This window comes from Mandrillus leucophaeus, unplaced genomic scaffold, assembly GCF_000951045.1.
Source record: "Mandrillus leucophaeus isolate KB7577 unplaced genomic scaffold, Mleu.le_1.0 Scaffold546, whole genome shotgun sequence".
Lineage (NCBI taxonomy): Eukaryota > Metazoa > Chordata > Mammalia > Primates > Cercopithecidae > Mandrillus > Mandrillus leucophaeus.
In genome coordinates this window covers 762,775-778,844 of record NW_012105875.1, presented here as the reverse complement: position 1 = coordinate 778,844, position 16,070 = coordinate 762,775, and the positions used below count along the sequence as shown (strand labels likewise).

Sequence of the window (16,070 nt, the reverse complement as noted above, 5' to 3'; positions counted from 1 at the left end):
GGAGAAGAGGCATTCTGGCTTTTTGAGTTTTCAGCATTTTTTGGTGTTGATTTCATCATCTTTGTGGGCTTATCTACCTTCAATCTTTGAGGTTGGTGACCTTTGAATGGGGTTTTTGTGCGGTCTTTTTGTTGATATTCTTGTTGTTGTTTTCTGCCTGTTTTAACAGTCAAGCCACTGACTGTTAGCAACTGTAGGGCTGCCACAGTTTGCTAGGGTCTGCTCAAGACCCTAGTTGCCTCGGTTTTTCCTGTGCCTTGAGGTATCACCAGTGAAAGCTGCAAAACAGCAAAGATGGCAGCCTTCTCCTTCCTTTGGAAGCTCTGTCCCAGGGCGGTACTGACCTGTTGCTGGCCTGAAGATTCCTGTAAGAGGTGTCTAGAGACTCCTGTTGGGAGGTCTCACCCAGTCAGGAGGAACAGGATCAGGGACCTACTTACAGAAGCAGTCTGGCTGCTTTTGGTACAGCAGGTGTGCTGTGCTGGGGGAGGACCCTTCCTCATCCAGATTGCCCGAACTCTCCAAAGCGAGCAGGCTGGAACAGCTTTGTCAACTGAACCATAGAGACAGTGGTTGCCTTTCCCCTGGGAGCTCCATCCCAGACAGAGTTTAGATTTCTGTCAGTATAAGCCTGGCTGAAGTGACTGAAAGCCCCCCCAAAGGGAGGCACCATATAGTGGGGAGGAATGGGTCAGGGTCCTACTTAAAGAACCAGTCTGGGCCAGGTGCAGTGGCTCATGCCTGTAATCCTAGCACTTTGGGAGGCCGAGGCAGGCGGATCACCTGAGGTCAGAAGTTCAAGACCAGCCTGGTCAACACGGTGAAACCCTGTCTCTATGAAAAACGCAAAAATTAGCGAGGTGTGGTGGTACCTGACTGTAATCCCAGCTACTTGGGAGGCTGAGGCAAGAGAATTGCTTGAACCCAACAGGTGGAGGTTGCCAAGAGCCAAGAGCATGCCACTGCACTCCAGTCTGAGCAACGGAGTGATATTCTAGCTAAAAAAAAAAAAAAAAAAAAGCAGCAGTCTGGGCATGATCTGGCAAAGCACGTGTGCTGTGTTGGGCAGGGGGATCCTCTCCTTGTCCAGACAACCTGGTCTCTCCAGAGCTGGCAGGCTGGAACACTGAGTCGACTGAACCACAGAAATGGTGGCCAGTCTTCCCCTCAGGAGCTCCCTCCTATTTCAGGCCGAAGCCTGTTGCTGTTGGTTGGTTGGAATTCCAAGTCAGTGGGTTTTGTGAGGTGCCATGGAAGTGGGGCCCACAGAATGTTGCTGCCTGACTCCCTGGATTCAGCCCCCTTCCTACAGGAGTATAAGGATGAATCTGCCATCTTGCCAGGAATTCTGGGGCTGGAGCATGTAAACCTCCTGGGTCTCTGTATGGCTGAGAGGCTGCTCTGCCAAAACTCCACACAGCTCTGTGTATTGAACCCAAGGCCCTGGTGGCATGGACTCACAAGGACATATCCTGACCCGTGGGTTGCAAGGATCTTTGAGTAACATGGTTTCCTGGGCAGGGTCACACAATCACTCACCGCTTCCCTTGGGTGGGGTGAGGGTTCCTTTGGCTCCACGCCACACCAGGTAGGCCATCACTTCACCTTGCTTTTCTTCATTCTCTGTGGGCTGAATTGATTGCCTAGTCAGTCCCAGTGAGGTAATCTAGATATTTCAGTTGAAGGTACTGAATTCACTTGTTATTTTCATTCCTCTCTATGAGTACCATGAACCACAGCTGCCTCTAATTGGCCATCTTGGTCCATCCCAGGTTTCCTCTTTTAGATACAATTTTGAAATATGTTTTCTCCTTTTGATCCTTTAATATCATGCCTCTGACATTTCTAAGATATGAAGCCGAGCTAAAGCTCTTTCTACATCTCTTACATGTACCAAACACACATACAAAGTTCCAATCAGTGTTAAGGTTGTGAAGATTCTGCAGCAAAGATACATACAGTTTACATTCTAGCTGACATCAATTTTGACATGTCCATCATTAGAGATTTGTAAATGCCAGAACAAACTCCTAATCTTTCTAAGGCCTGTCTCTTGAATAACTATAATTGCCAAACTTCTGAATGACGCCCCAACTTACAAAAGTTCTGTGCTACAGTGGTTCTAAAACCACATGGGTATGCTGAACTATGGCTGAAACACTGACTTTAACTATTTTCCCTCCTGAGACTGTATGAAATGTATCATCAGCATGGATTATGTAATAAGCTATGAGATACGAACTCAAACTGAAGTGCTTACCACATGTATCAAATTTTTAATGTTTCTCCCATTGTTAACTCTCAGATGAGCTTGTAGTTGAGAAGACTATCACAGACATTGCATTACTAAGGTTTCTCTTGAAAGTGAACACTCATGAAGCTGAAGACTTTGAGGCATAACTGAAGCCCATGGCAATCTCCCCAAACTTCCATGCCTTCTCTACAATCTGGACCCTCTGATGCATATCAAGTCAAGTGCCTGTGGTAGTACATCCCATACTCCTCATATTTGTATGGATTATCTCCACCGTGGACTTTTTTCTTGGTCTTTAAGATAGGATCTATGTTCAAAGCTCTTTCCATAGTTCTCACGTTTGAATGGTTATTCTCTGCTGTGGAAAATCGATGGGTCAGATGAGTTGAGGCCCAGCCAAAGCCCTTCCCACACTTCTCACATCTGTACGGCTTTTTTTCCACATAGACCTTCTGATGTAAATGGTGCTGTGAATTCTGAGATCTCTTCCCACACTCCACATTTCAATTGCTTTTCTCCACTGTGGAGTCTCTGATGTTTCAAAAGACATGAAGCCCAGCCAAAGCTCTTTCCACATTCCTTACAATTATAGGGTCGCTCTCCCCTGTGGACCCTCTGGTGCATGTCAAGATTAAATTTACTGTTGTACCCCTTCTCACACTGCTCACATTTGTATAGCTTTTCTCCAGTATGGCATGTCTGATGGGAATGAAGTTGTGAACTCTGAGTAAATCTCTTTCCACACTCTTCACATTTGAAAGGTTTTTCTCCACTGTGGAGTCTCCGATGTTTCAAAAGACAGGAGGCCCAGCCAAAGCTCTTCCCACATTCCTTACAATTGTAGGGTCTCTCACCCGTGTGGACCCTCTGGTGAAACTCAAGATCCAACCTCCTTTTATAGCCCTTACCACACTCCTCACACTTATATGGCTTTTCTCCATTGTGGGATCTCTGATGGGAAGATCGTTGTGAATTTGTATAAAATCCCTTCCCACATTCTTCACATTTGAAGGGTTTTTGTCCACTGTGGACTCGCTGATGGTTCAAAAGACATGAGGACCATCTGAAGGTCTTCCCACATTCTTTACAATTATATGGTTTCTCTCCTGTGTGGACCATCTGATGCTTACAAAAATCTCGCCTACAAATGAAGCCTTTTCCACACTGCTCACATTTGTATGGCTTCTCTCCTATGTGGACCATGGAATGACTATTAAGTGCTGATCTCTGACGAAAGTTCTTGCCACATATATCACATCTGAATGGTTTTTCTCCTGTGTGAACCATGGAATGCCTATTCAGTCTTGATCTAACACGGAAGCTCTTACCACATACATCACATTTGAATGGCTTCTCCCCAGTATGGATTCTCTGATGTTCCTGAAGCTGTGAATCGTGAATGAAGGCTTTCCCACATTCCTCACAATTATAAGGCTTCTCTCCTGTGTGTAACTTGCAATGAACATTAAGTGCTGATCTACTATGGAAGCCTTTCCCACACTGCTCACATTTGAATGGTTTCTCTCCAGTATGGACCCTCTGATGAGTTTGAAGATGTGAGCTCTGATTAAATTCCTTACCACACACATCACACTTATAGTGTTTTTCTCCCATATGGACTCTCTGATGAGTACGAAGGGCTGAGATGTAACAGAAGCTTTTTCCACACTCATCACATGTATGAGACTTCTCTCCTGAGTGTAATTGTTGATGAAGATCAAAGACAGAAACATCACCGAAGGACTGTTTACATTCATTACACTGGTAAGATTTCTGTTGCACATGACTTATAGATAGTCCTGCCTCAATCTGGCAGAGGACGTCACCTTCTATGAGTAACTCAGAGCTGTTCCTTGTGGAGTCTTGAGACCTGGTTAGGTCACTTGCAATTTGTTTCCATATTTGCTGACAGGACCACTCTTCATGTGGTCCTGCTTCTGGAACAGTCTCCATCTCAATTTGGATCTTCCCTCCTAAAAAGACACAGAATTAATATATGTGGGCAAGTGAAGCCCTGTTCAATGTTTTCAAGATTTCACACTTAGGACATGGCATTAAACTTTAATGAATACAGGAAACATTAAGTTCATGTTTTCTGAGTGCACTATGGTCTTTGGTTTTCAAGAGACGAATTTAGAACCACATCACATCTCATACATAAAATCCTTGGTAGAAATAAAATACTGAATTAAATAATTAATAACATACACATATTTAACCTGTTACTAATTCTGGTAAATTTCCCAGTCTAAAATCTTGCATAATAAACTATGGAACTAATAAAATATGAACATGAATAATGAACCCAAAGGAACTTTAAAGAAGAAAGACAGTTGCAATAATTCAGGAAAGCAGTTTGGGAATTTAGACCAGGGTGATGGAAATAGGCATGGACAGAAGTAAAACAGATGGAAGAGTCATGTACAAGGATGCACAGTTGCTTGGTTCTGACCTGAATTCCCTCCTCTTTGGCTTGTTGTCTTCATAATCCGCAACTTCTCCTTCCTTAAGAAGTGGAAAGTATCTTGGTGGAATGGTTGATTCCCTGTGAACATGCAGTGACATGCTTAATTCCAATCCATTGTAGGTAATATCTAGGGAAAATTTACTGGAAACTTAGATTCCCAATGCATACTCAAACTTGGAATACAAAGTCACTCCTGGGGCCTAACATTCTGTTACAGAGGGTGTCTGTCCTCACCTACTGAGAGCAGGTTCCTAAAGTTCTCTAGCATCACGTCTCGGTACAGCTTCCTCTGGGCAGGGTCCAGGAGCCCCAGCTCATCCTCAGTGAAGACCACGGCCACATCTTTGAAGGTCACTGCCTCCTAAAATATCCAACATACAAAACCTAAATCTTATGACCAACGATTATTCAAAGAAGGGTGGCACTAAGTAGGCAAAGGGGACAGGTGTGGTAAGTTGTCCTAGATCTTGAGGGATGTAGGTCAACATACAGATTTCCCACTCATTCTGCCTATATCCTGACAATGACACACACTGATTTTCATGAGATCCATCAGAAGTGCAATGATATAAAAGAAGTCCTGTACTTTTACTTTGTGCACTCATTGAGTCTACTTGTAACCAGCCCTCTAGGACTCCAAATGCTGCCTCCTGGGCTTCAGGTATTTAGGTTTTAGTGAGTTGCCAATTGCCCCAGTAACATTTAGCAATTTAGTCCCAACTTTGATAACGTCCATTGTCTTCCTCTCTTGTGTTGTCTTCCTTTCATCCTCAAACTGTAGATGCTGTAACTTTTCTTTAATATCTGTCAAACTAACAAGTTTATGGTGACCTGTGTGGGACAGCTATACAGTGCATCCTTTATACTCTCAAGGCATAAACTACATACATTAGTTGCAGCATTCAGTGTCATGATATGGAACCATCATGCCCCGAGCACATCCCAAAGCTCTGTCCCTTCCTAGACATGTGGCTTTGGACAAGCTCACCTACATGCATTAGTTTCCTGTCTGTATAATGATTTTCACCTGGTATAGTTTTCTCAAGGATTAAAGAAGGAAATATATATAGCATTGGGAAAACTGTGTGGCAAAGACTAAGTATTTAATAAATATTATCTATTTTTATTATTTTTAATTATAACTGTCATTATTGTTATTTATTTCATCTTGTTTCATATCTGCATAGTATTCCAGGGCAAAAATTATCTCTTTTTATTTAAATAATGAATACTTCATATTAAACATTTTTCATTATCAATCCTGTAAAGAAAATAATTTTATATACTCTTTATTCTCCTGATTTAAAATGTCAAATGAAAATTAGAATGTCAATAAACACATTTAAAATTTGATCACATAATTTCATACTTTCTTCCAAATTTTTTTACCTACTTCCCACTCTTTCCAGTGAACACAAGTACCCTTAATCTCCTTATAATGGTTCGGAGCAGGTTGTAAATATTCCCATGGTTTTGGTAATCTGATTAGGAAGAAGAATTCATTGTATTAATATCATTCTCACTTATTTGATTATAAATGAGCAGAATGGCTAACATTCCTGACCTTGGTTGCCTGTGTGAATCTGAGCAGATTTCTCATATTTGATGAGTTTAAGAGGAACAAGAGACCAAAACCTGCATTCTGCTTCTCTGAATAAATATAGTAACAGAACACAGTGACTGGCCAATCTTCCAGTATCATTGGACATTTGAAGTGAAGGTACCTACTACTTTGATAAAACTGCTTACTCCATAAAGGAATAAGAAGAGACCAATAAATAACATGCATACAAGGTATGATTGAGGTATGGCAAACACAGAATCTAGCCCTTCCTGTGTGAAAGCTCCAATAACAATATTTGTGGGAAGTGGCAGTCACAGCCTGATGTGCTGTGCCCTGTTGAAATAATCTATCATCTATAAAACAGCCAGTGTGATACATGTCAAAAGTATCCTATCTTGTTTTCAGAATTAATTTTGGGGGGAAGGGGTTATATATAGGAAAGCTGTCACAGCAGTATTGCTTAAAACAGTAAAATTCCGAAACCACCTAAATGTCTATGAGTGTGAGGTAGTTAAAAACAAGAAGGTACATTAATTCAGTGGGGCTATGATGCCAATGTAAAAATGGAACATTATATAATATTATGTAAAATGAGCACAATTTAAAATTAGAAGTATGTCATCAATACAAATACAGTTAAGAATGTACATGATGAAGAATATAAGATAACAACTAATTTGTGATCAGAGAAGTGAAGTGAAAGAATTATCCATTCCTACTATTTTCTCTACTGCGGAAAAGAAATTATATAAGAAAACAAGAACTAAAACCAAATGGAAAGTCAACTCAAAAGCAACAAAGGAAGCATCTGGCAAACAAAATGCCCTCAAATCCTTGTTGTTCTCTTTGAGTCTTCCCAAGACAGATAAAAATGTGACAATATGAGTAGTAAGATGGAATTTTAACAGCAAGAGAGGCAAGCCCTACTCACTTTGAATGTGGTCATTTTTCCTTCTACTTCAGGGAATTTGCAGAGTCCTGAATGAAGCAGTTCAAATGAAGGTGAAATCGTGCCTAGAAAGTGCCAGGAAAGGCAGAAAAACAGACATGAAAGGGTGACTAGGAATGCTGCCCACCAACACAGACAAGTATTTTCAATTAGCGCATGAATGTTCGCAGCAGCATTACTCATATCCCCAAATTGCAAATAAGCAAAATGCCCTCCTATAGGTAAATGAATAGACAAATCATGGCATATCAATACAAACAGAATTTTATTTGGAAATTCAAAGGAGTGAAGAACTGGCTCATGCTACAACATGCACGAACCTTGGAAACACTATGCTAAGTTAAAGAAGCCAGTCACAAAACCCCTTGGATTATAAAATTCAATTTTATAAAATATACAGAATAGGCAAATGTATATATAGAGAAAGGTTAGTGGTTGCTCCAGATTTGAGGTGAGAATGAGGTTTAACTGTACATAAGCATAAGGAGTCCAACTGGGGGGCAAAAATGATCTAAACAGAATTGTGATGATAGTTACACCACTCTTCAACGTTCCTGAAGATTATTAAATTGTAAGCCTGAAATGGGTAAATTCTATGATATGTAAAATACACCTCAATAAAGTCGGAAATAATAATGGTTAATCTACATGTTATTTAACTGGATTCTGAGTCCGTATCGATAGAATATTTATAGTTGAAAAAACTGATGAATAAATTGGGGAGAAGTGGAAGCTAATCTTTACAGGAGAATGCCCACTAATAATGTATCTCCCATAAGAAACATTTCTATTTTCAAAATTTAATTAAAAAGCAACCTTTCAGTGGAAAAATCTGAAAGACATCGTCTTGGCCAAGTGAACAAAGTTGAGACCTCCAATGAAGGGAAAACAGATATCATGTGGCCCCTGTTATGACACCTCAACACTTCTGTGGTATCCACACCAACAATGCATAATCTGAACCCAAACATGAAATACATAAATCCCAAATGAGTATCTTTCTATAAAATACTTTGCCTATATACTTCAAGGATGTCAAGAATAAAAAGACAAAGGTTGTTGAATCTTTCTAGATTAAAGAAGATTACAGAAATGTGACACCTAAAAGCAGTACATAAAATTGGACTTTGGATTGGGGGATGGGGGAAAACAGTTATAAGAACTTTAAAAAGCACAACAAATTTAAATATGGGACTTTGGATAGAAAAGATGATGGTGTCTAGCCATACCTAATAGGTAACAGAATTAACTAATATTGGTAGTCTTTTAATTGATATCTAGTATTTAATAGTGATATTATTTAATATTATATCTAATATTACCTAGCATGTTATATGAAACTCTATAGCCTGCCCTTCCTAAATGCCTCTTACCAAGACACCCCATGATCACCTTGGCATATGGGCTTCCTTGCTGCAGAAAGCTACAATAAGTTGTTTCTCATTATAAGTTTGTTCCCAGTGGTATTTGGCTGATGGGTGTTAACAAAGCAAAATACAAAAAGTAAGTAATTGGAAAATTTGGGTAAAGAGCATATGAACAGTCAGGTGCTGTGGCTTAAGCCTGTAATCCCAGCTACTTGGGAGGCTGAGGCAGGAGGATAGCTTGAGTCTAGGAGTTAAAGGCTGCAGTGAGTTAGGATTGTGCTACTGTACTCTAGCCAAGGCTCTTAAAGCTCCACCATAATCGTTGACTCCATGTCCCACATCCTGGTAGAAGGGATAGACTCCCAAAGCCTTGGGCAGCCAAGTGACATGACTGAGCAGTGGTTTCAGGACCACTTCTCAGAGGGCAGTGGTTCCCTTCCCACAGATCCATTAGGCAGTGCCCTAGTGGGGACTCTGTGGGGAGCTCACATTTCTCCTTGGCACTACCCTGGTAGAGGTTCTCTGTGGGGGCTCCACCCCTGTGGCAGGCTTCTGACTAGGATCTCAGGCTTTCTCATACATCCTCTGAAATCTAGGTAGAAGCTGCCAAGCCTCCTTCACGCTTGCATTCTGAGCATCTGCAGCCTTAACACAATGTGGAAACCACCACAACCATCAAGGCTTAAATCTTCTGGAGCTGCAACCCAAGCTGTGCCTGGGGCACTCTGAGCTGAGGCTGGAGACAGAGTGGCCGGATTCAGGGCACAGTGTCTTGAGGCTGCTCAGTGCAGTGGGGCCCTGGCCTGACCCTTGGAACCATTCTTTTCTCCTAGGCCTCTGGACCTGTAATAGGAGGGACTTACCTGAAGACTTCTGAAATGTCTTCCAGGCATTTCCCCCATTATCTTACATATTACCACTTGGCTTTCTGTTAGTCACGCAAATCTCTTTTGCAAGTGGTTGCTCCACAGCCCACATGTATCACTCTTCTAAAAATGCTTTTTCTTTCTCTACCAAATGGCCAGGTTGTAAATTTTCCAAACTTTTATACTCTGCTTACCTTTTAAATATAAATTCTAACTTTAAGTCATTTCTTTGCTTCTATATATAACTGTAGGCTGTTTGAAGCAGTGAAGCAGCCAGGCCACTTCTTGAATGCTTTGCTGCTCAGAAATTTCTTTTGCCAGGTACCCTAAGTTATCACTCTTAAGTTCAAGCTTCCAGAAATCTGTAGGGCATGAACACAAAGCAGCAAAGTTCTTTGCTAGGGCATAACATGGGTGACCTCTACCCCAGTTACCAATCACTTCCTCATTTCCATCTGAGATCTCATCAGCCTGGACTTCATTGTCCATATCCCTACCAGCATTTTGATCACAACCACTTGATCAGTCTGAAAGAAGTTCCCATGGCTCAGTGAAAAAGTTAAAAAAATAAAAAAAATAAAAAAATAAAAGTTCCAAGCTTTCCCTCATCTTCTCATCTTCTTCTGAGCCCTCCAAACTTTTTCCAACCTCTGCCCATTAGCCAGTTCCAGAGCCACTTTCACATTTTCAGGTATCTTTATAGCAATGCACTGCACCTCAGTACCAATTTTCTGTATGAGTTCATTTCTGTGTCACTGTAACAAAATACCTGAGGCTGGGTAATTTATAAAGAAAAGAGGTTTAATTGGCTCACATTTCTTCAGGCTGGAAAAGAAGTGTGGTGCTGGCATGTGCTCAGCTTCTGGTGAGGCCTCGGCGAGCTTTTACTCATGGGAGAAGGTGAAGCAGGAGCAGGCATGTCACAAAGTGAGAGCAGGAACAAGAGAGAGAAATTGGAGGACCCAGATCTCACATGAACTAACTGAGAAGGAACTCACTCATCACCAAGGGGATAGCACCAAACCATTTATGACGGACCTGCCACCATGATTCAACACCTCCCCCTAGACCCCACCTCCAACACTGGAGATATGGAGGGACCAAACATCCAAACTATATAAAATGTAATTAAAAGAGAGAACTGGGTTGGATTCTGATGCTTGACCAAGCTCGAATTTTAGTGAATCTAAGCTTTAGCCACTTGCCTCAAAGCTGTCCCTAAGGGAAAAATTATGCCAGGACAACAGTAAGTACCTCTAAGACCTGTGGTTACCAAAAGTCAATCAATGTGTGGGAAGGGTAAAACCAAGAAACTGAAACTACAGTGTACAGTGTGAAAGAATTGTTTATTTTGTAGTTTCCTAAGGAACCTTTATTCAACTAGATTGTGAGAGAAACTAAGTAGTAGCATCTTTGGTTTTAAATGTTGCAGAGTTGAAGAGCATGTTTGGGTTTATGTAGGACCCACAGTTCACTATGAAACAATTACAGATGGTGATACGTGATGCAACAATTACAAATGGTGAAATCTGATGCAAACACACAGGAGATGTGGAAAAAAAAAAAAGAAAACCAATAGTCTTATCTATTTGGGGCTTCTAAAAGTTGGTAGGCCCCAAGGAAACTGAGTCACTGAGCTTAACCTCTTAACTTCCTTTTTTATTTTCTTGTTCCTGGCTCAGACCAGATAGCATCTAAGATAAAAGATTCTTTGTCTGAGATAAAAGACCCCTTTGACTATTACATCCCTAATGCAGAATGTTAAATCCGTTCTTCCCAATAAAAGGAAACACTGCTATCGAATTATTGTTAACTATGCATTAATCTTGTATAGAAAATGCTGACATCCTGTTAAGCTTCCTAGACCCTGCCTACATAATGACTCTCAAACCCTTCCACTTCAGAGCATTTATCCAATCTTTTGAAGTCCGTGTCCTCCCAGGTGGACATCTTCAAATTTTGTGTTTGAAAAAACTCAATATTTAACCACATTGCCTGAATCTCATTCCCAATGTTAACAGGTTGTTCCCAAGGGAAGAGCCAGCCTGATCAACTGGATAAAAGGCATGGTAAGGTCTGCTTGCCCTGAAAAGGGGGACTGCTCAACTCACCCTATAAATGCTGGGTGGGATACCCCAGATGATGCAGCCGATACACTGCATGCAAGCCATGTGGGACTGAATATATGATGACTGGGATATTCATCTTCTGAATATGCTTCTTACCCAGGTCATGGTAAATGCTGTGGCTAAGGGGGCCCCTTTTGCATGGGTACCCCATGTGACTTTTGTAAAAAGAAAATCCAAATTGGAGATGGTTATGTCAGAAGTTTATAAAAAGAGGCATGTGGAGTTGGACCCCAGCTATGTACACACCCAGATGGATTTTAACGTAACTGGGTCAAATTGTAAAACCAGCTGCATTTGATTGGAATTGTTTATACATGGCCTGATCATGAACCTCTTGGGGAAACAGCTATGCTGAACTAGATTGATCATCAACGAAAGACATCCTAAGTTGCTAACCAACTGACATGAATCATGGACTATACTAAGACCTTCCAGATATATAAACTTACGGTAAACATTTATAAGCCTCTGCCCAACCTTGCCTGGATAGAACAGGAAATGATTTAGCTGACTGCTAGATCTGTACTTCTTGATTGCAATTCATAAGACCCCACTTAAAATATCTTTTCTTTTGTTTGTGGCTCAGTGTTGATTTTATTTATTGGTTGACACCTTAACTCTTGCAAAATTGAACAACAGTCCTAGAAGCCTTATCAGTTTTGCTGTCTCAGTTTCCCTTTAAGGATATTAAAGATGTTAATAAGAAGATTACATTAATTAGCAAGAGGAAAAAGACAGAGGGCAGAGTCAAAGGACTCATCCCAGAAAGCTAGAGATTTTTTAAAGGTCATTTAGAAACAATGATAAAGGTGAAACTAAGAAGAAAGAGAGAGTGTCATGGGACTCCTTCCAACAGGGTGAAAATCTTCAGATCATTATGTTAAATTAAGTTTAGCCTAAAGCTGCTTTCTTACATACTTTAAATTAGGTATAAAGGTTTCTCCAGGCAGGGTGTGGTGGCTCATGCCTGTAATGCCAGCACTTTGGGAGGCCGAGGTGGGTGGATCACCTGAGGTCAGGAGTTCGAGACCAGCCTGGCCAACATGGTGAAACCCCGTCTCTACTAAAAATTAGCCAGATGTGGTAGTGTGTGCCTGTAATCCCAGCTACTCGGAAGGCCGAGGCAGGAGAAACACTTAAACCCAGGAGGTAGAGGTTGCAGTGAGCCAAAATCGCTCCACGGCACTCTAGCCTGGGCGACAGAGCAGGGCTCCATCTCAAAAAAATAAAAAACAAAAATAAAAATTAAAAAAGATTTATCCATATATAGTGAACTGTAACCTAACTGGAAGAGTAAACAGACTGTAACCTACTCTTGTGCCAATCACTAAGTTTTGACCAATCAAATGGAGGCAACTGTTCAAACAGGGATCAAATAAGGCAAAAGCTGAGCTGCAACCAAATTGGCTGTTTCTGTTTCTCACTTCCACTTTTTGAATGTCACTTTCCTTTTTCTGTTTACAAATCTTCTTCAACCACACCGTAGCACTGAAGCTTCTCTGAATCTATTCTGGTTCAGGGGCTGCCTGATTTGCAAATTGTTTTTTGCTCAATTAAACTCTTTGATTTATCTAAGATTTTTTACTTTTAACAGTTTTATTAAGAAATGGAATAAATAAAATGGAAATTGATAAGGCTAAAACAAAGGTCTGAACACAGTAATACTGAAGGTTTGGTGGACCAAAGGGATCCTCTGCTGATCCCCCAATATTAAAGGGTTTCAAATAAGTTTGCTGTATTTACTCCAGTTTGGAAAAATTTTAAAACTCGTCTTTACTAACAGACGGGGTGGTGTGCGCCTATAGTTCCAGCTACTTGGGAGACTAAGGGAGGAAAATCACTTGAACTTGGGAGGCAGAGGTTGTAGTGAGCCAAGGTCGTGCCACTGCACTCCATCCTGGGCGACGAGAGTAAGACTCTGTCTCAAAAAATTTAAAAATGAATTAAATAAATAAATAAATAAAAATAAGCTTAATGGTTATTATCTTTATAGCCTGCATTCAGAGGTAATTAAACATTTTTTCTTGTCATATTTCTGTAATTTCTAAATGCTCCATAATATGGTTCTAGAAAAATACAAAATATGTGTAATAAGTGAAACAAAATAGTTGATAAAGTTTTAAAAGACTCCTAGAGAAGTCCAAGTCCATGAGCCTTGCTCTCAAAGTCCCTTCAATCAAGTCCTAACTTGCTTTCCCCACCTGATTCCAGCTAGTTCCTCTGCCTCAGTGAGAATGTATCCAAGAAATTATCAGCTTGGGCCCTGACCTGGACTGCAAAGGTTCCAACCCCAGCTCCACTTCTTATTACTTGGGCAACTATGGGCAAGTAAGTCCTGCTCCCTTTGTCTCACTCTTATCTTTAATAGACGAAATGGCAGTACCTTTCCACAGAGCTACCATGTGGTGTACATGAATTTCTCTGTATAAAGCCCTTAGAATTGAAGACAGCAATTAAGACTTTCTTATCAATGCCCATGCCCGATTACAGTATCCTACAATAGATGTGAACGTCACTGTAAAAGAAAAATGATAAGCCACACTCGCGTGGAACTTTGTTGTCAGTAGTCAAGGAATTACTCCATCTACCTCCAAGCAATCCTTTTAGAGAAGTCAGGAAGAGGAAACAATGCTGCGAAATATCATGGTTGTGTCACCATTCTTGACAAAACAGTCAAGATCCTCCCATCCTTCTGTGGAAATTGGAGATACCCATTCTTTTCCTAAATAAGAGGTCAGAGAATATCCAGAATTTTCCAGCGTTCTGCAGGGATCAGAGAGAAGAGCCAGCTGGAGCTCTGACACCACCCCAGGGACCTGACCATTTCTCAGGAAATTAACAAGAGATCGCCATTCACTATAACAGAAACTGTTTTAAGGCTCTTATATTACCTCTTTCAATTTCCAAGACAATTCTATTAGGAAGGTCTTAATATCCCCCATTTAAAGAAAAGCAAAGAGGCCCAGGGAGATTAAGTAACACCCCAACGTTGTACCGGGAGAATCGGCCCCGCACCAGTAGTGGAGGGAGGCGGATGGGGCGAGCTGAGAGCCCAAGAAACCCCTAAATAAGGCGAAACGTGACAGGACCGAGTCCCAAACTCCCCCAGGACGCTAGGACAGCCCTAAACGCAAGAAGCCTCTGCCGCGGGAACCGCAAACCGCCGCCCTCACCCTTCCAAACCTTTGCTTTCCGACGGCGCTTCCTTTCCTCTAAATCTATCGCTAGCTCGTTGAGGGTTCCGCGAGTAGGTCCAGGAAATTCAGTAGGGCCCGCGAGACGCAGAACAGCTCAAACTATCACAGAATAAAGGGTAACTCTCGCAGCCTCGGCTCCCGCGACTCCACAGAGCGTCTGGACTACATTTCCCAGAATTCCCCGGATCCGCCTGCCTGACCGGAAGTGTCCGCAACTCCACCGACCGTTTGGACACTTCCCAGAATGCCCAAGGAGTAAACGTTCACAGTTTTACCCTCCAGGGGGAAGTGTTGCAACTATACAGAGCTTCTTGACCACACTTCTTCCAAGTCCCCAGAGAAGGGAATCTCTCATCCCGAACGCCTGTGTGGTAATATGGACTCCTGCACTGAGTGTCGTCCTTACGCTTCTCTTGAGTCTTCGAGCAAAAATATTACATAAACAATGATTTCCTGATCGAAATATCCCCAATTATTGCAGAAGTATTACTGGAGAGTGAACAAATGTGGAGATAAATCTTCAAGGAACTAACAAGAAATTACTGCTTGAGGATCCTAGAGAACTGAAAGGAGGAAAATATTTAGTATAACCTGATGATGTGAGATTAAAACTGATAGTATGCCAATGTAATTTTAATTTACATTTCCTGTATTGTAAATCAAATAGAACATCTTTTCATATTTCCAAAGGCCATTATTATTATTTGGTAAATTGTTCAAACCTTTTGCCTACTGTACTAATGGCTTTTTGGCCTTTTCCCTCACTATTTAAATATTGTTTATACATTTGTAAAATAATTATTTTTCTTGCAAATCTTTTCTATTTATTTATTTATTCATTTATTTATTTATTTATTTATTTTTTGAGGTGGAGTCTGACTCTGTCGCCCAGGCTGGAATGCAGTGGTGCAGATGTTGGCTCACTGCAAGCTCCGCCTCCCGGATTCACGCCATTCTCCTGCCTCTGCCTCCCGAGTAGCTGGGACTACAGGCGCCCACCACCATACTAGGCTAATTTTTTGTATTTTTAGTACAGACGGTGTTTCATGGTGTTAGCCAGGATGGTCTCGATCTCCTGATCTCGTGATCCGCCCGCCTCAGCCTCCCAAAGTGCTGGGATTACAGGCGTGAGCCACCGTGCCCGGCCCCTCTATTTTTTCTTTTGGTTTTATGGCTTTTTTGCCACAAAAAAATAGTTTAATGTAATCTATAATTTTTAAAATATTTTTATTGAGATGTAATTCATAAAACAAACCATTTAAAAATGGACAGTTCAA

At 41.2% G+C, this 16,070-nt stretch overlaps 1 protein-coding gene across 1 annotated transcript; it reads right to left on the bottom strand.

The window, feature by feature from the left end:
• Positions 1–2,671: 2,671 nt before the first annotated feature.
• Positions 2,672–14,957, bottom strand: ZNF221 (zinc finger protein 221). The gene is made up of 5 exons (XM_011997781.1): positions 14,780–14,957; positions 7,217–7,299; positions 4,956–5,082; positions 4,707–4,799; positions 2,672–4,227 (listed from the first exon to the last, which is right to left on the bottom strand). The coding sequence occupies exons 2-5, from the start codon at positions 7,229–7,231 to the stop codon at positions 2,672–2,674; spliced, it is 1,791 nt and encodes a 596-aa protein (XP_011853171.1). The 5' UTR covers positions 7,232–7,299; positions 14,780–14,957.
• Positions 14,958–16,070: the final 1,113 nt, after the last annotated feature.

What these genes read in the sequence shown, in the direction of transcription:
- ZNF221 (XM_011997781.1), bottom strand. An exon ending in TAGGAACCTGCTCTCAGTAG is followed by an intron (nt 4,800 to 4,955) that starts GTGAGGACAGAC and finishes GCATGTTCACAG; the next exon opens with GGAATCAACCATTCCACCAA. An exon ending in CCAAAGAGGAGGGAATTCAG is followed by an intron (nt 4,228 to 4,706) that starts GTCAGAACCAAG and finishes GTGTCTTTTTAG; the next exon opens with GAGGGAAGATCCAAATTGAG.